Source organism: Anopheles moucheti, unplaced genomic scaffold (assembly GCF_943734755.1).
Source record: "Anopheles moucheti unplaced genomic scaffold, idAnoMoucSN_F20_07 scaffold_34_ctg1, whole genome shotgun sequence".
NCBI lineage: Eukaryota > Metazoa > Arthropoda > Insecta > Diptera > Culicidae > Anopheles > Anopheles moucheti.
The window spans coordinates 517,219-542,512 of NW_026453623.1; the positions used below are offsets into that span (position 1 = coordinate 517,219).

At 44.4% G+C, this 25,294-nt stretch overlaps 1 protein-coding gene and 1 pseudogene across 1 annotated transcript; one reads left to right on the forward strand and one right to left on the reverse strand.

The window, feature by feature from the left end:
* Window positions 1-1,994: 1,994 nt before the first annotated feature.
* Window positions 1,995-15,680, reverse strand: LOC128309231 (uncharacterized). The gene is made up of 4 exons (XM_053045609.1): window positions 14,501-15,680; window positions 13,903-14,425; window positions 2,145-3,164; window positions 1,995-2,079 (listed from the first exon to the last, which is right to left on the reverse strand). The coding sequence occupies exons 1-4, from the start codon at window positions 15,678-15,680 to the stop codon at window positions 1,995-1,997; spliced, it is 2,808 nt and encodes a 935-aa protein (XP_052901569.1).
* A 3,912-nt stretch (window positions 15,681-19,592) lies between these two features.
* Window positions 19,593-20,225, forward strand: LOC128309232 (uncharacterized; annotated as a pseudogene).
* The last annotated feature ends 5,069 nt before the right edge of the window (window positions 20,226-25,294 follow it).

Below are 25,294 nucleotides of genomic sequence, written 5' to 3' on the forward strand. Positions count from 1 at the left end.
TCTGCACGAGCTGGTATTTGGTTAATCGGTTGTCTTGACGATTAGTAAAGTCAACCTCTGGTACCGCTTGCATGTTGGACCCTACTAAGAAATGGCCTGGAGTTAAAACTTCTAAATCGGTCGGTTCATTCGACAATGGTACTAACGGACGTGAATTGAGGCATTGTTCCACTTGCGCGAGAAGGGTAAGCATATTTTCTTGTGTAATCCTACTAACTCCTATCGTTTTAGCAATGTGCCTTTTCGCTGATTTTACTGCTGCCTCCCAAAGTCCTCCAAAATGAGGCGCCCGTGGGGGAATGAACTTCCAACGCATTTCATTTTCTGCACACCAATCAAAAATTAATCTCCTATCACTATCATCAGCTTTCAACATTTTATAAATGCGGTTTAATTCGTGAGCTGCTCCCTTAAACGTAGTCGCATTATCCGAGTGTAACTCAAAGACTTTGCCTCTGCGTGCGACAAAACGTCGTAATGCTGCCAGAAATGCTGTCGTGGTGAGATCACTCACCAACTCGATGTGAACTGCTCGCGTTGAGAAGCACACAAAGATCGCGATGTATGCTTTTGTTGGACTCCGGTTGCGGATCGTTGATTTCAACAGAAATGGTCCGCAATAGTCCACACCGCTAACTGCAAATGGTCTCGTCGGTGTCACTCGTGATTCAGGCAAATCAGCTACCGCCTGCTTCACCAATACCGGCTTGTTCTTAAAACAAGTGTGGCATCGATGGTAAACGCTCCTTGCAAGATTTCGACCACCAATCAACCAGAAGCGTTGTCGAATCGTTGCCAACATCAACTGCGGACCAGCATGTAGTAACTTCAGATGATATGCTGATACTAACAGTGAAGATAGGTGATGTGAAGCCGCAAGGATGATGGGGTGCTTAACATCCTTGGAAATGTTCGCATTTCCCAGCCGTCCACCGATGCGTAACATACCTCCTTCATCAAGGTACGGTGACAACCACTTCAGCTTCGATCTTTCACCAACACGTTTCCCTCGTTGCAGGTCGTCCAGCTCTTCCGCGAATGAATCCCGTTGTGCTAGCTGGCACAACCTCAGTTCCGCAATGCGCAGTTCCGTCGCCGTAAGCGAAGGAACAGCATTTTCCAACTCCTTGATAGACGTCGGTTTGTTGCACTTGCTCGCTGATACCTTGCTTGCTCGGCTGCATTCGATGAATCGCAAGCAGTATCCCATTACTCGTCGCAGTTTACTGTATGACGAGAACCGTTCAAAAAGTTTGTCACGGAATTCACACTTCGCTGTGACAATTAGTGACACCTTTGCTCTTTCTTCGATGTCACCGTCATCCTTCATGGGTAGTGGAACCGGTTGTGGCCATTCATCTTCACCGAGAACCAACCAATGTGGTCCATGCCACCACCGATCACACTTCAGCAAATCGTCTGGTTTTAGTCCCCGCGAAATGTCATCTGCCGGGTTATGACACCCTGGAACATGACGCCAGCATGATATCCTCGTTTCCTCCTGAATTTGGGCCACCCTGTTGGCCACAAATGGATTCCATCGACGGGGAGGAGACTTCAGCCAGTACATTACTGTCATCGAGTCGGTCCAACAGATGGTCATCTGAGATGGCGTTAGCGCTCGACTCACTTTCTGGAACAATTGCGTCGCTAATCGTGCGGCGCACAGCTCCAACCTGCCAATCGAATGGGTGTTTGCCAGAGACACTACCTTTGATTTGGCAGCTAATAGCCGCACCGTAGTTGACCCCATGGATTCTGCTCACACATAGCAGCAAGCTCCATATGCAATTTGCGATGCATCGGCAAATACATGCAATTGTAGGCTAACCGTTTCAGACTGGGACACAAACCGAGGCACACGTAATTTGCGTAGCAAATATAGTGTTGAGTGGAAACTTCTCCACTCTTCCTGAAGCTCGCCCGGTAATGCACAATCCCAATCCCAAGCCTTTCCATCATTCCTCAAACTCCATAATCGCTGCAAGAACATCTTAGCCAGGATGATGGTCGGACCCAATAGCCCAAGAGGGTCGAATATACTTGCCGTATACGACAAGACCAGACTTCTCGTTAACACTTCAGCAGGAGGTGGAAGATTTACTTTGAAGCAAAACATATCATTGGCTGGTTCCCAAACCAACCCTAGCGTTGATACTGCTTGGCCGTCCTTCCATTCATGCATCGATTGGATCGCAAGATCCTCTAGTGAGACATCTCGTAGTGCATCAGGAACATTTGACGCCCACTTCTTCAATGCAAAGCCGGCTGAATCCAGCATTTGTGAAATTTGCTTGCGCACTTCGATGGCTTCTGCCAGGTCCGCCGCACCGGTCAATAGATCATCCACATAGAAGTCGTGCAGAACTGGATCAATCGCTTTGGGGTACTGGCCCTTGTGGTCGTGCGCAATCTGTTGCAACGTGCGTGTGGCCAAAAATGGCGCTGAGGCAGTACCGTAGGTAATTGTTTGCAACTCGTACGTTGCTATTGGATCGGTGAATCTTTCTCGGTACCGAATGCGTAGCAGTTTGTGATCACTTTCACAATGATGAACTTGTAGATACATCTTTTCGACATCTGCTATTAGGGCTATGGCGTGCTTTCTGAACCTCAAGCTAATCGTAAACAAATCATCTTGTGCTGTAGGGCCTACGAGCAGCGTATCGTTTAACGAGTATCCAGACGTTGTCTTGCAGGATGCATCGAAGACAACACGTACCTTCGTGGTCGTACTCGTTTCCTTTACCACCGCATGGTGAGGGATATAATAATGCGGAGCACTATCATCTATAGGTTCGGTGAGTTTTCTCATATGTCCTAATGTTTCGTATTTGAACATGAACCTTTTATATTCTACTTCCATTTCAGGATTGTTCAACAATCGTCGTTCAACGGCAACGAGCCGGCGATCGGCTATCGCTCTAGATTGTCCCAATACAATCTTGGAATCGGTCTTATGCGGCAAGCTTACTACGTATCGACCTTGACTATCACGCATTGTAGTGGCCGCATAATGTTTCTCGCATTGGTCCTCTTCTATGGATAACGCGGGACCTTCTAGGATGCTCTCTGTTTCCCAGAAACGTTGCAGCATAGTGTCAAGCGAAGCTTGACTAACGGTGGTGAGGCAGGACCGTTGGCTCGAACCCGATGTGTGGGAACTGTGGCGTGACACTCAGGATCTCACGCGAGCTACCTGCGAGTAGCAAACTAGATAGCGTAAACTATCACCCGATCGTAACGATCCCGTTCGGATAATCCCGAACGGAACAAACTGCACTATCGTGCATCCAATAAAGCAAGACGAAGCTCTCTTCTATTTTCGACTGCAAACCCAACGGACGTAAGTTTTTGATCTTCCGCAACATCCGAAGCTATATTAGTACCCCATAACTGGTGACCCCGAACGCGAAAATCCGAAAAGTGAAGTTTCGATCGTATACAAATTACAACCGTGTAATTTTGTACAAAGTAATTCCGCGTACAATCGTGAACATTTTCGTCGCGTAGTTCGCATAAATCGTAAATTCTTTCGCGTCGCGTGTGCCGCGTTTTTTTTTTGCGTAATCTACGAAGAGACGATGACTGATCCCGTACCAGTAGCCGAGATCATGCCGAAGCAAGAAGATACAGAAAGCACAAAATCAGTCGCTAAAATCCGTTTCCCAGATTTCGACCACGAAGACATTGAAACCTGGTTCGTGTGCTTAGAAGCAGCATTCTACGTGAACAGCGTGCTTTCGGATAAGCACAGGTTCAACGCGGTGATAGTAGCACTTGGCACCCGCGCAAAATTTTTTCACCCCGCCATCGCTAAGTGCAACAAGTCTGCCTTGGCCGACCGATACGAAACCCTAAAAAAATCGATCATTGATTTTTATCTGCCGTCGGAAAATCAACGCCTTACAAGTTTGCTCTCCGGCGTTTCGCTAGGCGATCGGAAGCCGAGCGTACTTCTTTCCGAGATGCGCAGAATGGGAGGAGAAGGATGTTCCGATAGCGTCCTGTGTAATATCTGGCTACGCGCATTACCGACCACCGTCCGTTCTATCATCGCTGCCATGCCATCCGCATCGCTTGACGATCAAGCCAACGTAGCCGATAAAATTCTAGAAGCGCCCACCAACGCCGTCTGCACCGTGAGTGGAACCGATGCACCCGCAACCGCCTGCGGTTTAGAAGCCCGCATCGATGCACTCTCTCGTCGCCTAGACGAAGTTTTATCCGTTCGATCAGCTGATCGATACCCGTATGCAGACCGCAACACATACAGAGATTCCCGTTCCAGACAGCGACCTTCACCTAGCCAGCCATGGGGCCAACGAACTGCCAGCACCACGCGTCCACGAACACCATCACGAGGTCCACGCCGTTGGATATGTTGGTTCCACTATCGCCATGGTAACAAGGCTGAGAAATGTGAGAAGGAACACTCCAACGATCCGAATACTAAATGCATTTTTTTTGGAGAACATCTGCCGGTTTACTCCCGAAAAAAGTAGTGCGTTTTTCTCTCCGCGCTGATCCCGATCGTACCATACTCACCAACCCAAGAAAGCCCGCTAGCACCAGCTACAACGCATCCTCTCAGCAACTCGCACGCAGCAGCGGCTCACTTCCACACGCTAGCACCACGCTAAACACCACCAACACCAGCATCAAGCTGAACCCCGGTAAGGCCGAAATCATCGAACGCATCTACGTGAACGACAGCAGAACCAACAACAGATTCCTGATCGACACCGGCGCTGAGATTTCAGTCATACCACCGTCCTACAAGGATAGAATGAACCCGATGCCAGCCAGAAAACTCTTCGCCGCAAACGGTAGCTCAATCGGTACGTACGGCACTAAAAATCTAACCCTAGATATCGGTCTTAACCAGCCATGCAAGTGGCCGGATGTACCATAGCGGATGTAGACTCACACATTATCGGAGCCGATTTTTTAAAACATTTCGATTTACTGGTAGATATAAAACGCAACAAGCTTATCAAAAACAAACCGGTTATCACTAACATTTTACCAGCCCACGTAGCCGCATGTAGTTCAAACGAGAGTTTTTCACACCTTCTAAAAGAATTTGAAGATATTACCGTTCTCGACAACAAGCGCAAACCGGTCAACACAAACGTTAGGCATCAAATTATTACCACCGGCCCACCTGTCTTCTGTCGCCCTCGTCGTTTGGACCCAGAAAGATTGCGCGAAGCAAAACCGGAATTCGATTTCTTGGTAAAAAATGGTATTTGCAAACCATCTAAGAGCTGTTGGGCAAGCCCTTTGCACCTTGTAAAAAAACCGGACGGGAAGTGGAGACCCTGTGGGGATTACAGAAGCCTAAATGCAATTACCGTGCCTGATCGTTACCCCGTTCCCCACATCCAAGATTTTTCAACGATATTGTTCAACAAAAAAATATTTTCATGTATTGATCTGCAACGTGCATACCACCAAATCCCCGTCGCTCCCGAAGATATACCGAAAACCGCAATTGCAACACCATTCGGGTTATTTGAATTCAATTTCATGACGTTTGGCCTTCGAAACGCGGGTCAAACCTTGCAACGGCACTTGCATTCCATCCTTGGGGAGTTAGATTTCGTTTTTCCGTATGTGGATGATCTATGCGTCGCATCGGAAGACGAAGAACAACACCGGAAACATTTACGAATGGTATTCGAACGCCTACGACAAAACGGACTAACCATTAATCCCGAAAAAAGCCAAATTGGTCGTACAGATGTCGAATTTCTCGGTCATCATATAAGCGCAGAAGGCATTAAACCGAAGCCAAGTAAAGTGCAGGCAATTCTCGACTTCCCGAAACCAGTCGTGGCCAGACAAATGAAACGTTTCCTTGGCACTATAAATTTTTACCGTCGTTTTATACCGCACGCAGCTGAAAGCCAACACATTTTACACGCTATGATAAACGGTAACATTAAAAACGACTCAACGTTACTTATATCGGATGAAAATAGCACGAAAGCTTTCGAAAAATGCAAACACGACCTAGCACACGCAGCATTGTTAGCACATCCTTCGCCAAATGCAAAGCTCGCCTTAGATGTTGATGCTTCCAGTCAAGCTATAGGAGCTGCACTCAACCAACTAACCGCCAAAGGTATCGAACCACTAGCTTTCTTCTCAAAGAAATTAACGCCCGCATTACAGAAGACAAGCACATACGACCGCGAACTGTATGCTATTTACGAATCGATCAAGCACTTCAAGGACCTTTTGGAAGCTCGCGAATTTATAGTGTACACCGATCACAAGCCACTAACTACAGCATTCCACCAAAAACTTGAAAATGCCAACCCCACGCAACAACGAAGACTGCCTTTTATCAGTGAATACACCACCGACATACGACACGTTGCCGGCAAACACAACCTGGTTGCAGACATGCTAAGCCGAATCGATTCCATTAGCGCACAGATCGATTATCACCACATCGACCGCCTCAAAACAGCCATCTATGACGAAAAGCCAGTGATCCTACAGACCGACCCACCCAAAGAGGCTAACGAAGGAACGACCAAACACCCTGATGGAAAGCCTGCCGACCCAATCGATCCTCGAAGACCTGTCCAGCAGACGCGATATGGCAGAAAAATTTATCTTCCTGATAAATTTTAAATGAAGGGGGAAGTGATGTGGCGTGACACTCAGGATCTCACGCGAGCTACCTGCGAGTAGCAAACTAGATAGCGTAAACTATCACCCGATCGTAACGATCCCGTTCGGATAATCCCGAACGGAACAAACTGCACTATCGTGCATCCAATAAAGCAAGACGAAGCTCTCTTCTATTTTCGACTGCAAACCCAACGGACGTAAGTTTTTGATCTTCCGCAACATCCGAAGCTATATTAGTACCCCATAACTGGTGACCCCGAACGCGAAAATCCGAAAAGTGAAGTTTCGATCGTATACAAATTACAACCGTGTAATTTTGTACAAAGTAATTCCGCGTACAATCGTGAACATTTTCGTCGCGTAGTTCGCATAAATCGTAAATTCTTTCGCGTCGCGTGTGCCGCGTTTTTTTTTTTTTGCGTAATCTACGAAGAGACGATGACTGATCCCGTACCAGTAGCCGAGATCATGCCGAAGCAAGAAGATACAGAAAGCACAAAATCAGTCGCTAAAATCCGTTTCCCAGATTTCGACCACGAAGACATTGAAACCTGGTTCGTGTGCTTAGAAGCAGCATTCTACGTGAACAGCGTGCTTTCGGATAAGCACAGGTTCAACGCGGTGATAGTAGCACTTGGCACCCGCGCAAAATTTTTTCACCCCGCCATCGCTAAGTGCAACAAGTCTGCCTCGGCCGACCGATACGAAACCCTAAAAAAATCGATCATTGATTTTTATCTGCCGTCGGAAAATCAACGCCTTACAAGTTTGCTCTCCGGCGTTTCGCTAGGCGATCGGAAGCCGAGCGTACTTCTTTCCGAGATGCGCAGAATGGGAGGAGAAGGATGTTCCGATAGCGTCCTGTGTAATATCTGGCTACGCGCATTACCGACCACCGTCCGTTCTATCATCGCTGCCATGCCATCCGCATCGCTTGACGATCAAGCCAACGTAGCCGATAAAATTCTAGAAGCGCCCACCAACGCCGTCTGCACCGTGAGTGGAACCGATGCACCCGCAACCGCCTGCGGTTTAGAAGCCCGCATCGATGCACTCTCTCGTCGCCTAGACGAAGTTTTATCCGTTCGATCAGCTGATCGATACCCGTATGCAGACCGCAACACATACAGAGATTCCCGTTCCAGACAGCGACCTTCACCTAGCCAGCCATGGGGCCAACGAACTGCCAGCACCACGCGTCCACGAACACCATCACGAGGTCCACGCCGTTGGATATGTTGGTTCCACTATCGCCATGGTAACAAGGCTGAGAAATGTGAGAAGGAACACTCCAACGATCCGAATACTAAATGCATTTTTTTTGGAGAACATCTGCCGGTTTACTCCCGAAAAAAGTAGTGCGTTTTTCTCTCCGCGCTGATCCCGATCGTACCATACTCACCAACCCAAGAAAGCCCGCTAGCACCAGCTACAACGCATCCTCTCAGCAACTCGCACGCAGCAGCGGCTCACTTCCACACGCTAGCACCACGCTAAACACCACCAACACCAGCATCAAGCTGAACCCCGGTAAGGCCGAAATCATCGAACGCATCTACGTGAACGACAGCAGAACCAACAACAGATTCCTGATCGACACCGGCGCTGAGATTTCAGTCATACCACCGTCCTACAAGGATAGAATGAACCCGATGCCAGCCAGAAAACTCTTCGCCGCAAACGGTAGCTCAATCGGTACGTACGGCACTAAAAATCTAACCCTAGATATCGGTCTTAACCAGCCATACAAGTGGCCGTTTACCATAGCGGATGTAGACTCACACATTATCGGAGTCGATTTTTTAAAACATTTCGATTTACTGGTAGATATAAAACGCAACAAGCTTATCAAAAACAAACCGGTTATCACTAACATTTTACCAGCCCACGTAGCCGCATGTAGTTCAAACGAGAGTTTTTCACACCTTCTAAAAGAATTTGAAGATATTACCGTTCTCGACAACAAGCGCAAACCGGTCAACACAAACGTTAGGCATCAAATTATTACCACCGGCCCACCTGTCTTCTGTCGCCCTCGTCGTTTGGACCCAGAAAGATTGCGCGAAGCAAAAACGGAATTCGATTTCTTGGTAAAAAATGGTATTTGCAAACCATCTAAGAGCTGTTGGGCAAGCCCTTTGCACCTTGTAAAAAAACCGGACGGGAAGTGGAGACCCTGTGGGGATTACAGAAGCCTAAATGCAATTACCGTGCCTGATCGTTACCCCGTTCCCCACATCCAAGATTTTTCAACGATATTGTTCAACAAAAAAATATTTTCATGTATTGATCTGCAACGTGCATACCACCAAATCCCCGTCGCTCCCGAAGATATACCGAAAACCGCAATTGCAACACCATTCGGGTTATTTGAATTCAATTTCATGACGTTTGGCCTTCGAAACGCGGGTCAAACCTTGCAACGGCACTTGCATTCCATCCTTGGGGAGTTAGATTTCGTTTTTCCGTATGTGGATGATCTATGCGTCGCATCGGAAGACGAAGAACAACACCGGAAACATTTACGAATGGTATTCGAACGCCTACGACAAAACGGACTAACCATTAATCCCGAAAAAAGCCAAATTGGTCGTACAGATGTCGAATTTCTCGGTCATCATATAAGCGCAGAAGGCATTAAACCGAAGCCAAGTAAAGTGCAGGCAATTCTCGACTTCCCGAAACCAGTCGTGGCCAGACAAATGAAACGTTTCCTTGGCACTATAAATTTTTACCGTCGTTTTATACCGCACGCAGCTGAAAGCCAACACATTTTACACGCTATGATAAACGGTAACATTAAAAACGACGCAACGTTACTTATATGGGATGAAAATAGCACGAAAGCTTTCGAAAAATGCAAACACGACCTAGCACACGCAGCATTGTTAGCACATCCTTCGCCAAATGCAAAGCTCGCCTTAGATGTTGATGCTTCCAGTCAAGCTATAGGAGCTGCACTCAACCAACTAACCGCCAAAGGTATCGAACCACTAGCTTTCTTCTCAAAGAAATTAACGCCCGCATTACAGAAGACAAGCACATACGACCGCGAACTGTATGCTATTTACGAATCGATCAAGCACTTCAAGGACCTTTTGGAAGCTCGCGAATTTATAGTGTACACCGATCACAAGCCACTAACTACAGCATTCCACCAAATGCTTGAAAAAAAAAAAAAAACTTGAAAATGCCAACCCCACGCAACAACGAAGACTGCTTTTTATCAGTGAATACACCACCGACATACGACACGTTGCCGGCAAACACAACCTGGTTGCAGACATGCTAAGCCGAATCGATTCCATTAGCGCACAGATCGATTATCACCACATCGACCGCCTCAAAACAGCCATCTATGACGAAAAGCCAGTGATCCTACAGACCGACCCACCCAAAGAGGCTAACGAAGGAACGACCAAACACCCTGATGGAAAGCCTGCCGACCCAATCGATCCTCGAAGACCTGTCCAGCAGACGCGATATGGCAGAAAAATTTATCTTCTTGATAAATTTTAAATGAAGGGGGAAGTGATGTGGCGTGACACTCAGGATCTCACGCGAGCTACCTGCGAGTAGCAAACTAGATAGCGTAAACTATCACCCGATCGTAACGATCCCGTTCGGATAATCCCGAACGGAACAAACTGCACTATCGTGCATCCAATAAAGCAAGACGAAGCTCTCTTCTATTTTCGACTGCAAACCCAACGGACGTAAGTTTTTGATCTTCCGCAACATCCGAAGCTATATTAGTACCCCATAACTGGTGACCCCGAACGCGAAAATCCGAAAAGTGAAGTTTCGATCGTATACAAATTACAACCGTGTAATTTTGTACAAAGTAATTCCGCGTACAATCGTGAACATTTTCGTCGCGTAGTTCGCATAAATCGTAAATTCTTTCGCGTCGCGTGTGCCGCGTTTTTTTTTTTGCGTAATCTACGAAGAGACGATGACTGATCCCGTACCAGTAGCCGAGATCATGCCGAAGCAAGAAGATACAGAAAGCACAAAATCAGTCGCTAAAATCCGTTTCCCAGATTTCGACCACGAAGACAATGAAACCTGGTTCGTGTGCTTAGAAGCAGCATTCTACGTGAACAGCGTGCTTTCGGATAAGCACAGGTTCAACGCGGTGATAGTAGCACTTGGCACCCGCGCAAAATTTTTTCACCTCGCCATCGCTAAGTGCAACAAGTCTGCCTTGGCCGACCGATACGAAACCCTAAAAAAATCGATCATTGATTTTTATCTGCCGTCGGAAAATCAACGCCTTACAAGTTTGCTCTCCGGCGTTTCGCTAGGCGATCGGAAGCCGAGCGTACTTCTTTCCGAGATGCGCAGAATGGGAGGAGAAGGATGTTCCGATAGCGTCCTGTGTAATATCTGGCTACGCGCATTACCGACCACCGTCCGTTCTATCATCGCTGCCATGCCATCCGCATCGCTTGACGATCAAGCCAACGTAGCCGATAAAATTCTGGAAGCGCCCACCAACGCCGTCTGCACCGTGAGTGGAACCGATGCACCCGCAACCGCCTGCGGTTTAGAAGCCCGCATCGATGCACTCTCTCGTCGCCTAGACGAAGTTTTATCCGTTCGATCAGCTGATCGATACCCGTATGCAGACCGCAACACATACAGAGATTCCCGTTCCAGACAGCGACCTTCACCTAGCCAGCCATGGGGCCAACGAACTGCCAGCACCACGTGTCCACGAACACCATCACGAGGTCCACGCCGTTGGATATGTTGGTTCCACTATCGCCATGGTAACAAGGCTGAGAAATGTGAGAAGGAACACTCCAACGATCCGAATACTAAATGCATTTTTTTTGGAGAACATCTGCCGGTTTACTCCCGAAAAAAGTAGTGCGTTTTTCTCTCCGCGCTGATCCCGATCGTACCATACTCACCAACCCAAGAAAGCCCGCTAGCACCAGCTACAACGCATCCTCTCAGCAACTCGCACGCAGCAGCGGCTCACTTCCACACGCTAGCACCACGCTAAACACCACCAACACCAGCATCAAGCTGAACCCCGGTAAGGCCGAAATCATCGAACGCATCTACGTGAACGACAGCAGAACCAACAACAGATTCCTGATCGACACCGGCGCTGAGATTTCAGTCATACCACCGTCCTACAAGGATAGAATGAACCCGATGCCAGCCAGAAAACTCTTCGCCGCAAACGGTAGCTCAATCGGTACGTACGGCACTAAAAATCTAACCCTAGATATCGGTCTTAACCAGCCATGCAAGTGGCCGGATGTACCATAGCGGATGTAGACTCACACATTATCGGAGCCGATTTTTTAAAACATTTCGATTTACTGGTAGATATAAAACGCAACAAGCTTATCAAAAACAAACCGGTTATCACTAACATTTTACCAGCCCACGTAGCCGCATGTAGTTCAAACGAGAGTTTTTCACACCTTCTAAAAGAATTTGAAGATATTACCGTTCTCGACAACAAGCGCAAACCGGTCAACACAAACGTTAGGCATCAAATTATTACCACCGGCCCACCTGTCTTCTGTCGCCCTCGTCGTTTGGACCCAGAAAGATTGCGCGAAGCAAAACCGGAATTCGATTTCTTGGTAAAAAATGGTATTTGCAAACCATCTAAGAGCTGTTGGGCAAGCCCTTTGCACCTTGTAAAAAAACCGGACGGGAAGTGGAGACCCTGTGGGGATTACAGAAGCCTAAATGCAATTACCGTGCCTGATCGTTACCCCGTTCCCCACATCCAAGATTTTTCAACGATATTGTTCAACAAAAAAATATTTTCATGTATTGATCTGCAACGTGCATACCACCAAATCCCCGTCGCTCCCGAAGATATACCGAAAACCGCAATTGCAACACCATTCGGGTTATTTGAATTCAATTTCATGACGTTTGGCCTTCGAAACGCGGGTCAAACCTTGCAACAGCACTTGCATTCCATCCTTGGGGAGTTAGATTTCGTTTTTCCGTATGTGGATGATCTATGCGTCGCATCGGAAGACGAAGAACAACACCGGAAACATTTACGAATGGTATTCGAACGCCTACGACAAAACGGACTAACCATTAATCCCGAAAAAAGCCAAATTGGTCGTACAGATGTCGAATTTCTCGGTCATCATATAAGCGCAGAAGGCATTAAACCGAAGCCAAGTAAAGTGCAGGCAATTCTCGACTTCCCGAAACCAGTCGTGGCCAGACAAATGAAACGTTTCCTTGGCACTATAAATTTTTACCGTCGTTTTATACCGCACGCAGCTGAAAGCCAACACATTTTACACGCTATGATAAACGGTAACATTAAAAACGACTCAACGTTACTTATATGGGATGAAAATAGCACGAAAGCTTTCGAAAAATGCAAACACGACCTAGCACACGCAGCATTGTTAGCACATCCTTCGCCAAATGCAAAGCTCGCCTTAGATGTTGATGCTTCCAGTCAAGCTATAGGAGCTGCACTCAACCAACTAACCGCCAAAGGTATCGAACCACTAGCTTTCTTCTCAAAGAAATTAACGCCCGCATTACAGAAGACAAGCACATACGACCGCGAACTGTATGCTATTTACGAATCGATCAAGCACTTCAAGGACCTTTTGGAAGCTCGCGAATTTATAGTGTACACCGATCACAAGCCACTAACTACAGCATTCCACCAAAAACTTGAAAATGCCAACCCCACGCAACAACGAAGACTGCTTTTTATCAGTGAATACACCACCGACATACGACACGTTGCCGGCAAACACAACCTGGTTGCAGACATGCTAAGCCGAATCGATTCCATTAGCGCACAGATCGATTATCACCACATCGACCGCCTCAAAACAGCCATCTATGACGAAAAGCCAGTGATCCTACAGACCGACTAAAGAGGCTAACGAAGGAACGACCAAACACCCTGATGGAAAGCCTGCCGACCCAATCGATCCTCGAAGACCTGTCCAGCAGACGCGATATGGCAGAAAAATTTATCTTCCTGATAAATTTTAAATGAAGGGGGAAGTGATGTGGCGTGACACTCAGGATCTCACGCGAGCTACCTGCGAGTAGCAAACTAGATAGCGTAAACTATCACCCGATCGTAACGATCCCGTTCGGATAATCCCGAACGGAACAAACTGCACTATCGTGCATCCAATAAAGCAAGACGAAGCTCTCTTCTATTTTCGACTGCAAACCCAACGGACGTAAGTTTTTGATCTTCCGCAACATCCGAAGCTATATTAGTACCCCATAGAACTATTCCCAGAGACTGTCCAACCGAAGGGCGTCTCTACCAACCATGGTCTGCCTCTACCTAGTGCACGCTTTCTGCCAGTATGCATTTCCCAATATGCGTCACTACCGATGACGATATCTATTCTCCCTGGGATGTGGAATGATGGGTCTGCTAACGAGACAGTCGGAATCTTCCATGATGTTGTGTCGATCGGTGTGATTGGAATCTCAGCAGACGGTGTTTTCAAAATCAGAAATTCCATAGTGGTTGAAAACTGCTCTGACTTCGATTGCACTGCAGCATCGATGGACCCTTTAACTTGTTGTACCGCTTGACCGATACCTATGATCGAAACATTAACTTTCGATCTCGTGGTAAGCAACTTTTGCGCTAAGGATTCCGAGATGAAGTTGCACATCGATCCTGAATCCAAGAGCGCTCGTGCTTCATGCCGAATACCATGGTCATCGACCACCCAAAGCAATGCCGTTTCAAGAAATGACATCTCTTGTTCGGCCTTTGCCGCCATCGACACTTTCGGACGTGTGTTGTCATGTAATAGGCTATGATGTCTGGCGTTGCACGTAATGCAACGATTAAGTGACTTACATGACCTCACTTGGTGGTTTTGGTTCAGGCAGTTGAAGCATAGCCGCTCCTTCGCCACCACTTCTCGCCGATGCTGGACATCTCCTTTCAGAAACTCAGGACAGCTGCGAAGATTGTGCACCTCTTCGCAACCCATCGGGCAAGGTAGCTGCATGCCGTTGGACTGGCCATGCGTCGAGTGCCGTGTTGTCGCTGCATTCACTGCAGTTTTCGGCCTTGCTCCTACTTTATGCTCGCCGCCGGCCACCATTGCCGTATTGGCCTTTATGTCTTCCGTGAATTGCCGAGTTGACCTGAGAATAAGTACACGACTTTGTAAGAACTCGATGAGATCCTTATACTTATCTCGAGGTGCTTGCGACGAATGCTTTTCCCAAGCCAGCATAGTTGAGGGATGCAGCTTGAAGAACATCAAGGTGGTGAGCGGAGCATCCCAACTGTCGACAGGTTCCTTCAGCTTTTCTAAGCCGTCTACATGACGCTTAAACTCGACGACCAAGTGCGCCAATTCTTCCGCAGACTCCGATTTCACCGCTGGGAGATGGTGAATTTTCCGCAGATATTGCCGGACCAGCATACGCGGGTTGTCGTAAGTTTTCAACATTGCGGCCCATGTGCCAGCGTAATTGTCTGCTATCAGCGTGGTGTGCTCGAAGAGCAGCGCGGCTTCCCCCTTCAATGACGACAACAGGTACTGCAGCTTCATGATCGTCGGAATCTCTGCTGACGAATCGATCATCGATACAAATCGATCACGGAAGGAGAGCCACTTCGTTGAATCACCATCGAAGGATGGTAATCCGATTTTCGGGAGCCGTAAACTTGGTCCCGAATGACCTGACGCCCCTACACTCGTGTTCGCAAACAACACTGAAGCATTTAGCGGATTTGCTTCGCATGGTTGCTTCTGAAGCAAGAATCCCTTTATTTTGCGATACACATTATCCATCTCGCACCTTTCTTGCAGGTATGTCTCTAGTGATTCCGTTGACTCATCCAACTCTTCCAGTTTGGAGATTGCATCCATAAAATTGGCATTTTGTTGCTCTAACTGTTCCAAACACACGGGAATTTCATTCACATCACTGTCGGTAAAGTTTAATTTGAACTGCTCAATGTTCTTAATCAGCGCTTGAGCTTGGCGCTTTTTTAATTGCGCGGCTTTAATTTTATTTTCCATCTTAACGCACTTCACTAATACTTAGATACGCGTGTAGGGTCGACGATCGTTACAACTTGCTATCTTGCATGCAAGTTGTTCAAATGATGGCGGGAACGACTGTTCGTTAAGATGGTCACGTTTCGCGATGGCGATGTTAAAGGGACGCTACACTTTTCAGAACGCTAAGCCAATGACGCTTTCTCGTTGATGCGGTGCAACAACTCACAATTTTCACGACACGTGAACTAAACGTGCAAAATTGTGGAACAGAAATAAAGTGTCTCTCGCAAACGCGTACGTGATACACGTTTGAACTAATTTCGTGCCTGTGATGCTAGGCGACGACCGTTGTGTTTTATCGAACTCACACAACTATAGCAATGCCAAAAATCACTTATCCCTCAATTCACGTAGTGAAGTTGAAAATATCACAATCAGCTGGTTACTTTCACCCGATCCGGTTCGAAGGACCAAAAAATGTATAATTTTGCACTAGCGGCGAAAGTGGTTCTAATTTGTGATAATGTGAAAGTGATGTTACTCGTTTGGCTTTCCCTTTGCTACTGTTTATTCAATTGTCCCTTAAGTTCATTTTACAATTCATGTGTTCATGCAACTTAATTCTACCATAGTTCATATGCCTAACATGTTGCGTCCTGTTTACATATATAGCTCCTAGAGTTGTCAAGTGCGAACAGATATAAACAAAACAAAACAATTACTTGACATATTTACAATTTAGTTAAACCCTAGAAATCCAACAAATACAATATTCGAAGGAGAAAATCATTTTTTAGACTGGGCCGCAAAATGGTGAAATCATTTCTTCCATATACCTTTTTGCGGACAACACAGGGAGAATATCCATTTTTGATAGATAGTGGGTCGAACATTAACCTAATATCGCCGAAACTTGCTTATGCTTACAAGCATTCTAAGCCTTATGAATATTCGACTCTTAGCATAAAAAGTGCTACAGGCAAATTCAACGCTACTTCGGCCATAGACATTGCATTTTTTCACCCTAAATCTAGCATATATTTTCAATTCATTGTGCATGATTTTCATCCATTCTTCTTTGGAATCATAGGTACATATATTTTAAAAACACTTGAAGCTCAATTACGTTTCAAGAATAATGTTCTTACAATAAACACAGACAATGGAATGCCGTTTACAATACCTTTACAAATATATCAGGCTGTTAAAGAAAATCATCTTATTGATTTTCGGGTAGATCATCTAGACCCGTCACAAAAGAGTATGTTAACGGAAGTATTAAACAAAAATAATAATGTTTTTCATAAACCAAATCTTGCCCTGACATGCACCACCAACGTAGAGTGTATAATAAATACCTTAGACGATATACCTGTGCATCAGAAAGTTTACCCTTACCCCGCAGCATATGCAGCCGAGGTAAATGAACAAATCAAAACCCTCCTAGAGACAGGTATAATAAGACCATCCAGATCGGCTTGGACTTCTCCAGTCTGGATAGTACCAAAAAAAAAACGATGCATCAGGTCAAAAAAAGTTTAGGATGGTAATCGATTATATGGAATTGAACGAGGAAACAATTAGCGACAGGTACCCAATGCCCGAAATAACGTACGTGTAAGATCAATTGAAAGGACAACAATATTTTTCATCTCTAGATCTTGCTTCTGGTTTTCATCAAATCAAAATGAAACCCGAAGATATTGAAAAAACCGCGTTCTCTATAAATCACGGAAAATACGAATTCTTGAGAATGCCATTTGGATTAAAAAAACGCTCCAGCTATTTTGCAACGAGCTATAGATGATGTCCTAAGAGATCATATAGGGAAAATATGCTACATATATATGGACGATGTAATTGTTTTTGGAAAATCATTGGAAGAACATCTTAAAAATCTTAACACAGTGCTCAGAACGCTAGACACTGCTAATCTGAAAGTGCAAATTGACAAATCTGAATTTCTGCATAGAGAAATAGAATTCCTGGGTCATGTAGTTTCATGCGATGGAATAAAACCTAACATGAAAAAAATAGAAGCCATAAAAATGTTTCCTATCCCAAGAACTATAAAGGAATTGCGATCATTTTTAGGATTAATGGGTTACTACAGGCGATTTATTAAAGATTTTGCAAAAATAGCAAAGCCATTAACGACTGCATTACGAGGTGAAGCAAATCCGGCCTCCAATAGAAAAACAATATTATCATCAGAACAAGTCAAATGCTTTGACAAAATGAAGAATCTTCTATCGTCTTCAGATATTTTAATATATCCTGATTACAGTAAACCGTTTATATTGACAACAGACGCTTCCGACTTCGCCATTGGAGCGGTACTCTGACAAGGAGAGTTGGGTAAAGAAAAACCGATTCACTTTGGTTCCCGATCATTATCAAAAACCGAGGAGTCATATTCTGTACCCGAAAAAGAAATGTTAGCGATAATTTGGGCATTAAAAACCTTCCGAAATTATCTGTATGGTGCAAAGTTTAAAATCTTAACTGATCATCAACCACTCACATTTACGCTTTCTCAAAAAAACACTAACGCTAAACTAAAACGATGGAAATCATATTTAGAAGAACACGATTATGAAATTATATATAAACCCGGAAAAACTAATGTAGTAGCAGATGCTCTGAGTCGAGTGGTATATTCCATGACTGCGACACGACACTCTGCAAACGAAAGCGATAATTTCTTTATTCCATCAACCGAAGCTCCTTTGAATGCCTTTAGGCATCAAATCATTTTAGAAGAAGGAGACGACAATGTTTGCTCTTCGCAACCTTTCCCAAACTTTGAACGGAAACTAGTCACGATCTCGGATACTAGTGATAGAAACTTGCTACATGTTTTAAAAACACATTTTAATCATGCAAAATTAAATGGCTTATTCATAAGTATGGGAAATATATAGGAAGTATACAGGCAAAATTATGGAAGACAAAACATGCTGAAAACTCATTTTACCCGAACGTTACTACAAGATGTAGAAAATGAAAACGACCAGCAGGATATAATAAGTAGAGAACATGATAGAGCACATAGAGGATACGAGGAAAACAAAGCACAAATTCTTAAACGGTACTATTTCCCACAAATGTCTGCAAAAATTAAATATTTCATACGGTCTTGTCGCACTTGTAATGAATGCAAGTATGATAGAAAACCAATAAAACCGCCAATGCAAAAAACTCCTTTACCAAACACACTATTTCAAATATTACACATCGACATACTTTTCTTAGAAAAACATTATTTTTTAACTTGTGTAGATAAATTTTCGAAATATGCACAAGTAGTAAAAATCGACTCCAGAGCCGTTGTTGATGTATTACCAGCGTTGAAAGAAGTAACACTAAAACATAAACCCCCCGAAAGTATTGTCTTAGAATGGGAAAAATCTTTTAATTCACGGGAAATTACAGAATTTTTCAAAATCTGTAAAATTAGCCCTTATTTAACAGCTACTGGAAGAAGCGAAATGAATGGTGTAGTTGAAAGTTTCCATTCAACTTTACTTGAAATATATCGCATCACAAAATCTGAACATCCTTACAAATCCGTGTTAGATTTAGGTACGATGGCAGTTCACAAATATAATAATTCTGTACATTCTTGTACTACATTCACTCCTATTGAAATTATAACACCCACCGACAACACACCTTCAATCTTAAAACAAGTTCAAACCAATTTGAAGATAAAGCAAGATAAAGATACTAAATACCATAACAAGAATCGAAAAACGAAAAACATAACTAATACATCTCAAGCGTACATGAAAACGAAAAGAAGGCTCAAACAAGCAAACCCGTTTAAAAAGATAGAAATAGAGAAGGTTAATAGAACCACCGTTTTAACAAAAGAAGGAGAGAGGATCCATATGAGCGATATAAAACTTAAACCTTTATAAACGTGAAATGTTATTCATAATAAGTTGTCCAAAACTAACAAACGATGTATACAAAAAATGAATAGTATGGTGTAACGAATAAGAATAAGAAAATTTATGTTCCCAACAAGTTTTACCTTTCCCTACAACCCCAATTCTTCATTGTACCAAACATCGACAAGAATATGAACGATTCAAAAGAGATGCAAGAAGACAACAGTAAACGCGTCCCAGCTCTTTTATGAGGACAACCAGTAGTGTGTGACTTCATAGCGAACCCAGCAATGATCGAAATCATTCATCTAGACATGGTTCACATTTTTGATCAACTCAGCAGCGGAATTTACAATTAAAACCACATGCGGTCTATAAAAGAGAAACCAGACAGGCTCGTTTCTCCTATCATACGAATCACGCAAAATATTTCAAAAATGTGGAAGAAATTTCGAGCAACAAAACGGAACTACAAGGATCACCGTTGATTCTTCCTATCAACGAACTCAGAAACGCCATGCACCAAATACGATTAGAATCCAAGATCACCCGCCAACTATTATGGAAGTTTTTCGGACGGAGCCTCAAATTTAAGGAGGGGCAAGTTAACGCTCGTTGCCACAACCCTTCCACTGGATGTACCCTTTCCTGTGATATCTACCTGTAGAATATGCTACAGATACATAAACATCCGTTCAGCTGTAAAACATGATCATCATGCAGACATCAACATCGTAAAATATCCTTCACGCCCACATCCAAGCCAGCACACTGTAAAACTATTCATCAACTATCGCCATGCACCTTTACCTGGTCATCTGTACCCTGGCTATTCAGACATATGCATCACTAGACCCGTATTGGGATTCCCCGACAAACCGTCGTACATCAGGTACTCCAGGCCACCATCAAACAAGCAGCGAAACAATGAATCATTAACCCTTCCATCCTGCTTCCTCATATTGTGAAATAGAAATAGTTTATTATATATAAGGACGAAATTTAGAAATATATTCACTCTCAGTTCAGCTCTGAAACAACAACGTTACTCTGTCCGAGGAATCCGAATCCAACCCCAACCCCCGTGTTTGTTAACTCGCGCTCGCTAAGCCCTATTTCGCTTATTAGTTCAGGTGTTACCTGATTACCCTTATCCGGTACGCTATCTGACCTACGTATCTTTGGGTATTTTATGACATTACCCTAATGGCGGTTAATGTTTACATGTTTCTCATAAGGCGTGTTTGTTATGAAGTTTAATTCTCTTGGTTTTAGCCGACGCGGCGATCTGTAATTTGCTTAGGATTTTTCTTATCCTTTATTACCTGTCCCTTGGGCGTGTTCCTTGTGTGCTTTACTTGTAACGTATCCTTGCGTGTGTCATTTCACACCTTACGCCCACGCTTGAGCGTCGGACCTTATTGGTTTTTTATCTATTTTCGTCTACGCGCTAGTCCTTTCCTGTTCTCTACGTTTCTTTACGTTTACCTTCTCCGATGCAGGTACGCTCGCTCGATTTACATTCGCGTTCGTAACATACTCTCCCTGGTATGGTAAACATACAAGTTTTACCATCTTAACGCGATAAATCAATTCACTCTCAATTAATCGAAGTTTCAATTACGTACTTGCATTTATCGTTGAAGGGCTGATGAACAGGATGATGTTGTAGACTTCATGGCTCGAGATCGTTGCGTTGGTTCTGAAGGTTGATCATTTTCCCTTGTAAATCCGGATACCGCTTGGTTCTGGTGTTCGGAAGCTGAGTCGTTATTGTAGGTGCTGTAGCTGGTGCATCGGTTTGGTGCTGATCTTTCCTCATATGATTACGATGTGACAAGAAGTTTGTCAATGAATCCCAAAACGAGGCCAAGAGCTGCCATCCTATACCGTAGATGTCGTACAGAATCCTACCGTGAATGATGGTGTCGACGATGAATTTGAGGGATCGGGTTAACACGTAGATGCCGATTGCTGTAGACGTGATGTTTCCCAGCCATGTTGACCACGATAGTACCTTTGACCAATACTTATAGAAGGCGTTATGAATGACGTTCTCGGAGATGAGCGTCTCGAACGTGAAGCCTTGAAGATTGGGATGCTGGCCGGATATCATTTTGTGTATGACTGATGAGGCGATACGTTTATCGCTTTGCTCATACACCATGTCCTTCATCCGCTTCAGGTTCTCGTAGTCGTACACGCCACTTTCCATTAGACTCGGCAAGGGTGTGTATGACCAACTCATCACGACGTCCGTCGTTAGTTCTTGTGGCGGTGTGGTTTCCCTTAATTTCTGATCCGTCGTGTACCATCTTCCTCCGATGTTGAACTTAGTCGGTAGTAGCGGAGTGCAATCTATTTGCGTTCCTCGGAGCTGCAACATTCTCGTTACCGGTGCCATGAAAACTGATCGGTTGTTGTATTGCACTGGTATTTCTTGATAACATTCGTCCTCTCTTCGGTAGGTGACGAAAACTGGTTTGCATTCAAGAATATACAACACCTCTGCGGCGACTATCGCTGTGTGCCCGGTCGCCGTATCAAATTGGAAACGAATTCGGTTGGATTAATGCGTGCTAAAGTCAACTTCGTTTCCATCAATGCCTTGTCAACCTTGCATATCTCCGTCATCACCGCGGTGTATACATCATTCAGTTTCTGCTCAAGGTAGTTTTCAACCAGTGTTATTTTGGAGTTGAAATATGTGAAGAGATCCACGTTCTTCCCATTTATGGCCTTACGTTTAAACGGCGATTGATAACCGTTTAATTCAAGAATGAAGATTCGCGGGTGATCTGTGTTGAAACTGTCGAAACCGCAGATCTGTTTTACATCACGCGCCCTTATTGAAAACATCTGTTCGTGTGTAAAGGTGTAAACGGCGTTTATGCGATCGCCCTTGTTGCCGTTAAACGTCTTATTGACCGTACCTTCGTAGATGATCTCGAAGTCGGTCCTTTCACAGAGCTTTTGTTGATCTAAATCCCAGGTGAGATAGCCGTATTCCGTGTCCAAACACCAACCAACACTGTACGGGCACACGATACAACTTCGAAGTGTCACTTGGTCTTCCTCGAAGTTCGCTGTCGTCACGTAGTCGTACATGCTGATCTCGTACTCGTAGTATACCAGCGCCTTCGTCCACGTATAAGATGGTGTTGAGTAGACACCTCCCTCGCACGATGAGCCCGTGACGCTGCCGATGATTAATGCTTGACCCCTTGTAGTATGATTGCGACGTAATTCCCTAACCTTATAAGTATCAGAGAGTAAAATTTCGCCTACCACTTGAGCGTGCCTACATTCATCTGGAGTAAACTCTTTTACTATGTACGCGAATCCTTGTTCATATTCAGAAGTGTGAGACCAAGCCCCGCAGTGTTTTATCGAGCGTTTAATTATTACTTTACACTGGCGCACATGTGTTAATGTTTTCGGACTACGTTGTAATACCTGAATTTTTGTTTCTACTGTGGTTACGTTTTCAGTTGGGGGTATGCAAGAGGCTACCTTCATCAGTGAATAGCTTGTAATATTGACATTGTCATTCGCACAATCATATGCGATTAACCCATTAATCGTTTTCCCGAATGCTTGAACTGAAAATAGAAGAAGAATGATTAATAGCGTATTCCATATATTCAATTTAAACCCTTTTTTGCTCGTACGCTTCCTTGGTACGGGCTCATCTTCACCTGTTATTGCACCAACATCCGTTTTGTCTTTCTGAAGATGCCTTGAATATTTCGAACAATTTTTTCTCTTCTTCTGCTTTACACCCTTTTTGGGTTGAGCATTGAAATTTTCCGTTTGTTGGCATTCTTTTATGAGGCCTATGAAGTTCTGTTCGTCTTCTTTTACCTCAACTTGATCCTTGTTGGTCTGATCATCATCAGACCCTTGGATTCCTTTTGCTTCGCTTCCTATTGGTTTTTGTTTATCATAAACGTCCAATACCGCTATTCCAGTAACTGGGCGACGATATGTCCCTTGCCTATGCCTTGCCTTGCCTATGTCCCTTGTCCTATGTCCTTCAAGTGAGGATATTTGGCAGTAATTTCATCGTACTGCATCGATTGGAGCGGTAAATCCATCTCCCTAGTCGTTCTTACATCATCTAAAGGAAAACTTTCTTTGGTTGCACCCTTGATGGTCATCTGGACCTTTTGGCTGGTATCCTGCATGGATTTGATCCCTTGTGCCCACGTAAGTTGAAGTGGTATTACGGGCCCCTTCAGATCTAATTGTTTAGCGACATCCGCCTCAATTAATGTTACGGAAGATCCCGAGTCCAAAAATGCGTAAGCATTTACCGACTTATTACCATTTATCAACCTTACGGGCAATGTCTGAAAATGGGTTATCCAAGTTGTTGCCACACTGTTGTGGTTATTCATCTGTACTGTTTGAATAGTTTCAACTTGTTTTTGATGCAATATTCTCTTATGTTTATCCGTACACCCATCTATTCCGCATGTTTTGGCAACTTTGCATTCTCTTAAGCTATGTTCATTGGAACTCAAACATCCGTAGCATAGTTGATTTTCTATAACAAGTTTCAATCTTTCTGACGGAACCTTTTTTAGCAATGCAAAGCACCTTACCGTCGCATGCGGTTTATTACAGATCAGACATCCTTTGTTAGAAGATCTCATTGGTTTCTTTCCTTTTTTCGTGGCTTGCTTATCCGTTGAGCCCTGCTCATGCACATGGACATTTTCCTTTGATGTGTTGCCTGCCATTGTATTCATCACGTCCGTCATTTTAGCATAGGGTTTGAGCCATAACTCGTCAAGGTTCTGAACATCCATCTTTGAGGTTGCGGATGCTATGAACTTTGCTCTAGCCCTCTGAATGTAGTGCGGTAACTTAGCCGATAGATCTATCGCTAATCTGTGATCATTCAAATACTCTGGTAACCCCATCAATTTTACATTTGAAATGATGTTTTCTAAAGCACTTACTATCTCCGAGACTACATTTTTGGAATTCTTACGTATTTTTTGGAGATTTAACAACTCCATGTATACCATGTTAGGTCTTCCATACGTTTCATCTAAACGTTTAATTATCTCCGGAACATTCTCTGCTTCCATCATCAACTGTTGAACAGTCTTATAAGCTGCTCCGTGTAAAACCAACTTAAGACGATTTAAGTTTTCTATATTAGAAAACTCCCCTTCTCGGGTTGTGTCTTCAAAGGTTTTTTTAAAGGTTGTCCATTGCCTGGATTTGCCATCAAATTTTGGCAATTGCATTAGGGCTTGTCTCTTGACCAAGATCCCCATTTGGGTGGATTCACCACCGTTGTTTGCTAACAATTTAGCAAACTCTTTCATTTGCTGTTGCTGACTTACCAGCAACTTCGAAACCAATTCTTCTAACGTTTGTTCCCTCATGGAACTAACCTCACCGAGGTCCATTTGGCCTTCCTTTAAGGCCTGGAGCTCTTCTGTATTTTTAGCGTCTCTTTCGGCTAATTTTCTGAGCTCATCCTTTTGCCTATTAAGTTCATACTTAATCTGTTGGCATTTGCCACATAGCCAGACTTCCTCTGGACCAGGCTTACGTGTCAACTTGATACACGTTAAATGAAACCATCGATCGCATTCGGAACATGCGATCATTGATGCCAAAGCGGTATCTTCCGCTGTGCATAGGCGACAACTGCCTTTCGTATTGTTTACGAATTTATAAGGCATTTCGGACGAATCTAAGATTTCCTTGCCGTGC

Excerpts from the sequence above, each read along its gene's own strand:
- LOC128309231 (XM_053045609.1), bottom strand. The coding sequence starts at position 15,680 with ATGGAAAATAAAATTAAAGCCGCGCAATTAAAAAAGCGCCAAGCTCAA. Across the intron at positions 14,426-14,500 it reads AAACCACCAAGTGAGGTCAT|TGTCGATGGCGGCAAAGGCC; the intron begins GTAAGTCACTTA and ends CACGTCCGAAAG. Across the intron at positions 2,080-2,144 it reads CAAGCAGTATCAACGCTAGG|TGTTAACGAGAAGTCTGGTC; the intron begins GTTGGTTTGGGA and ends CTCCTGCTGAAG.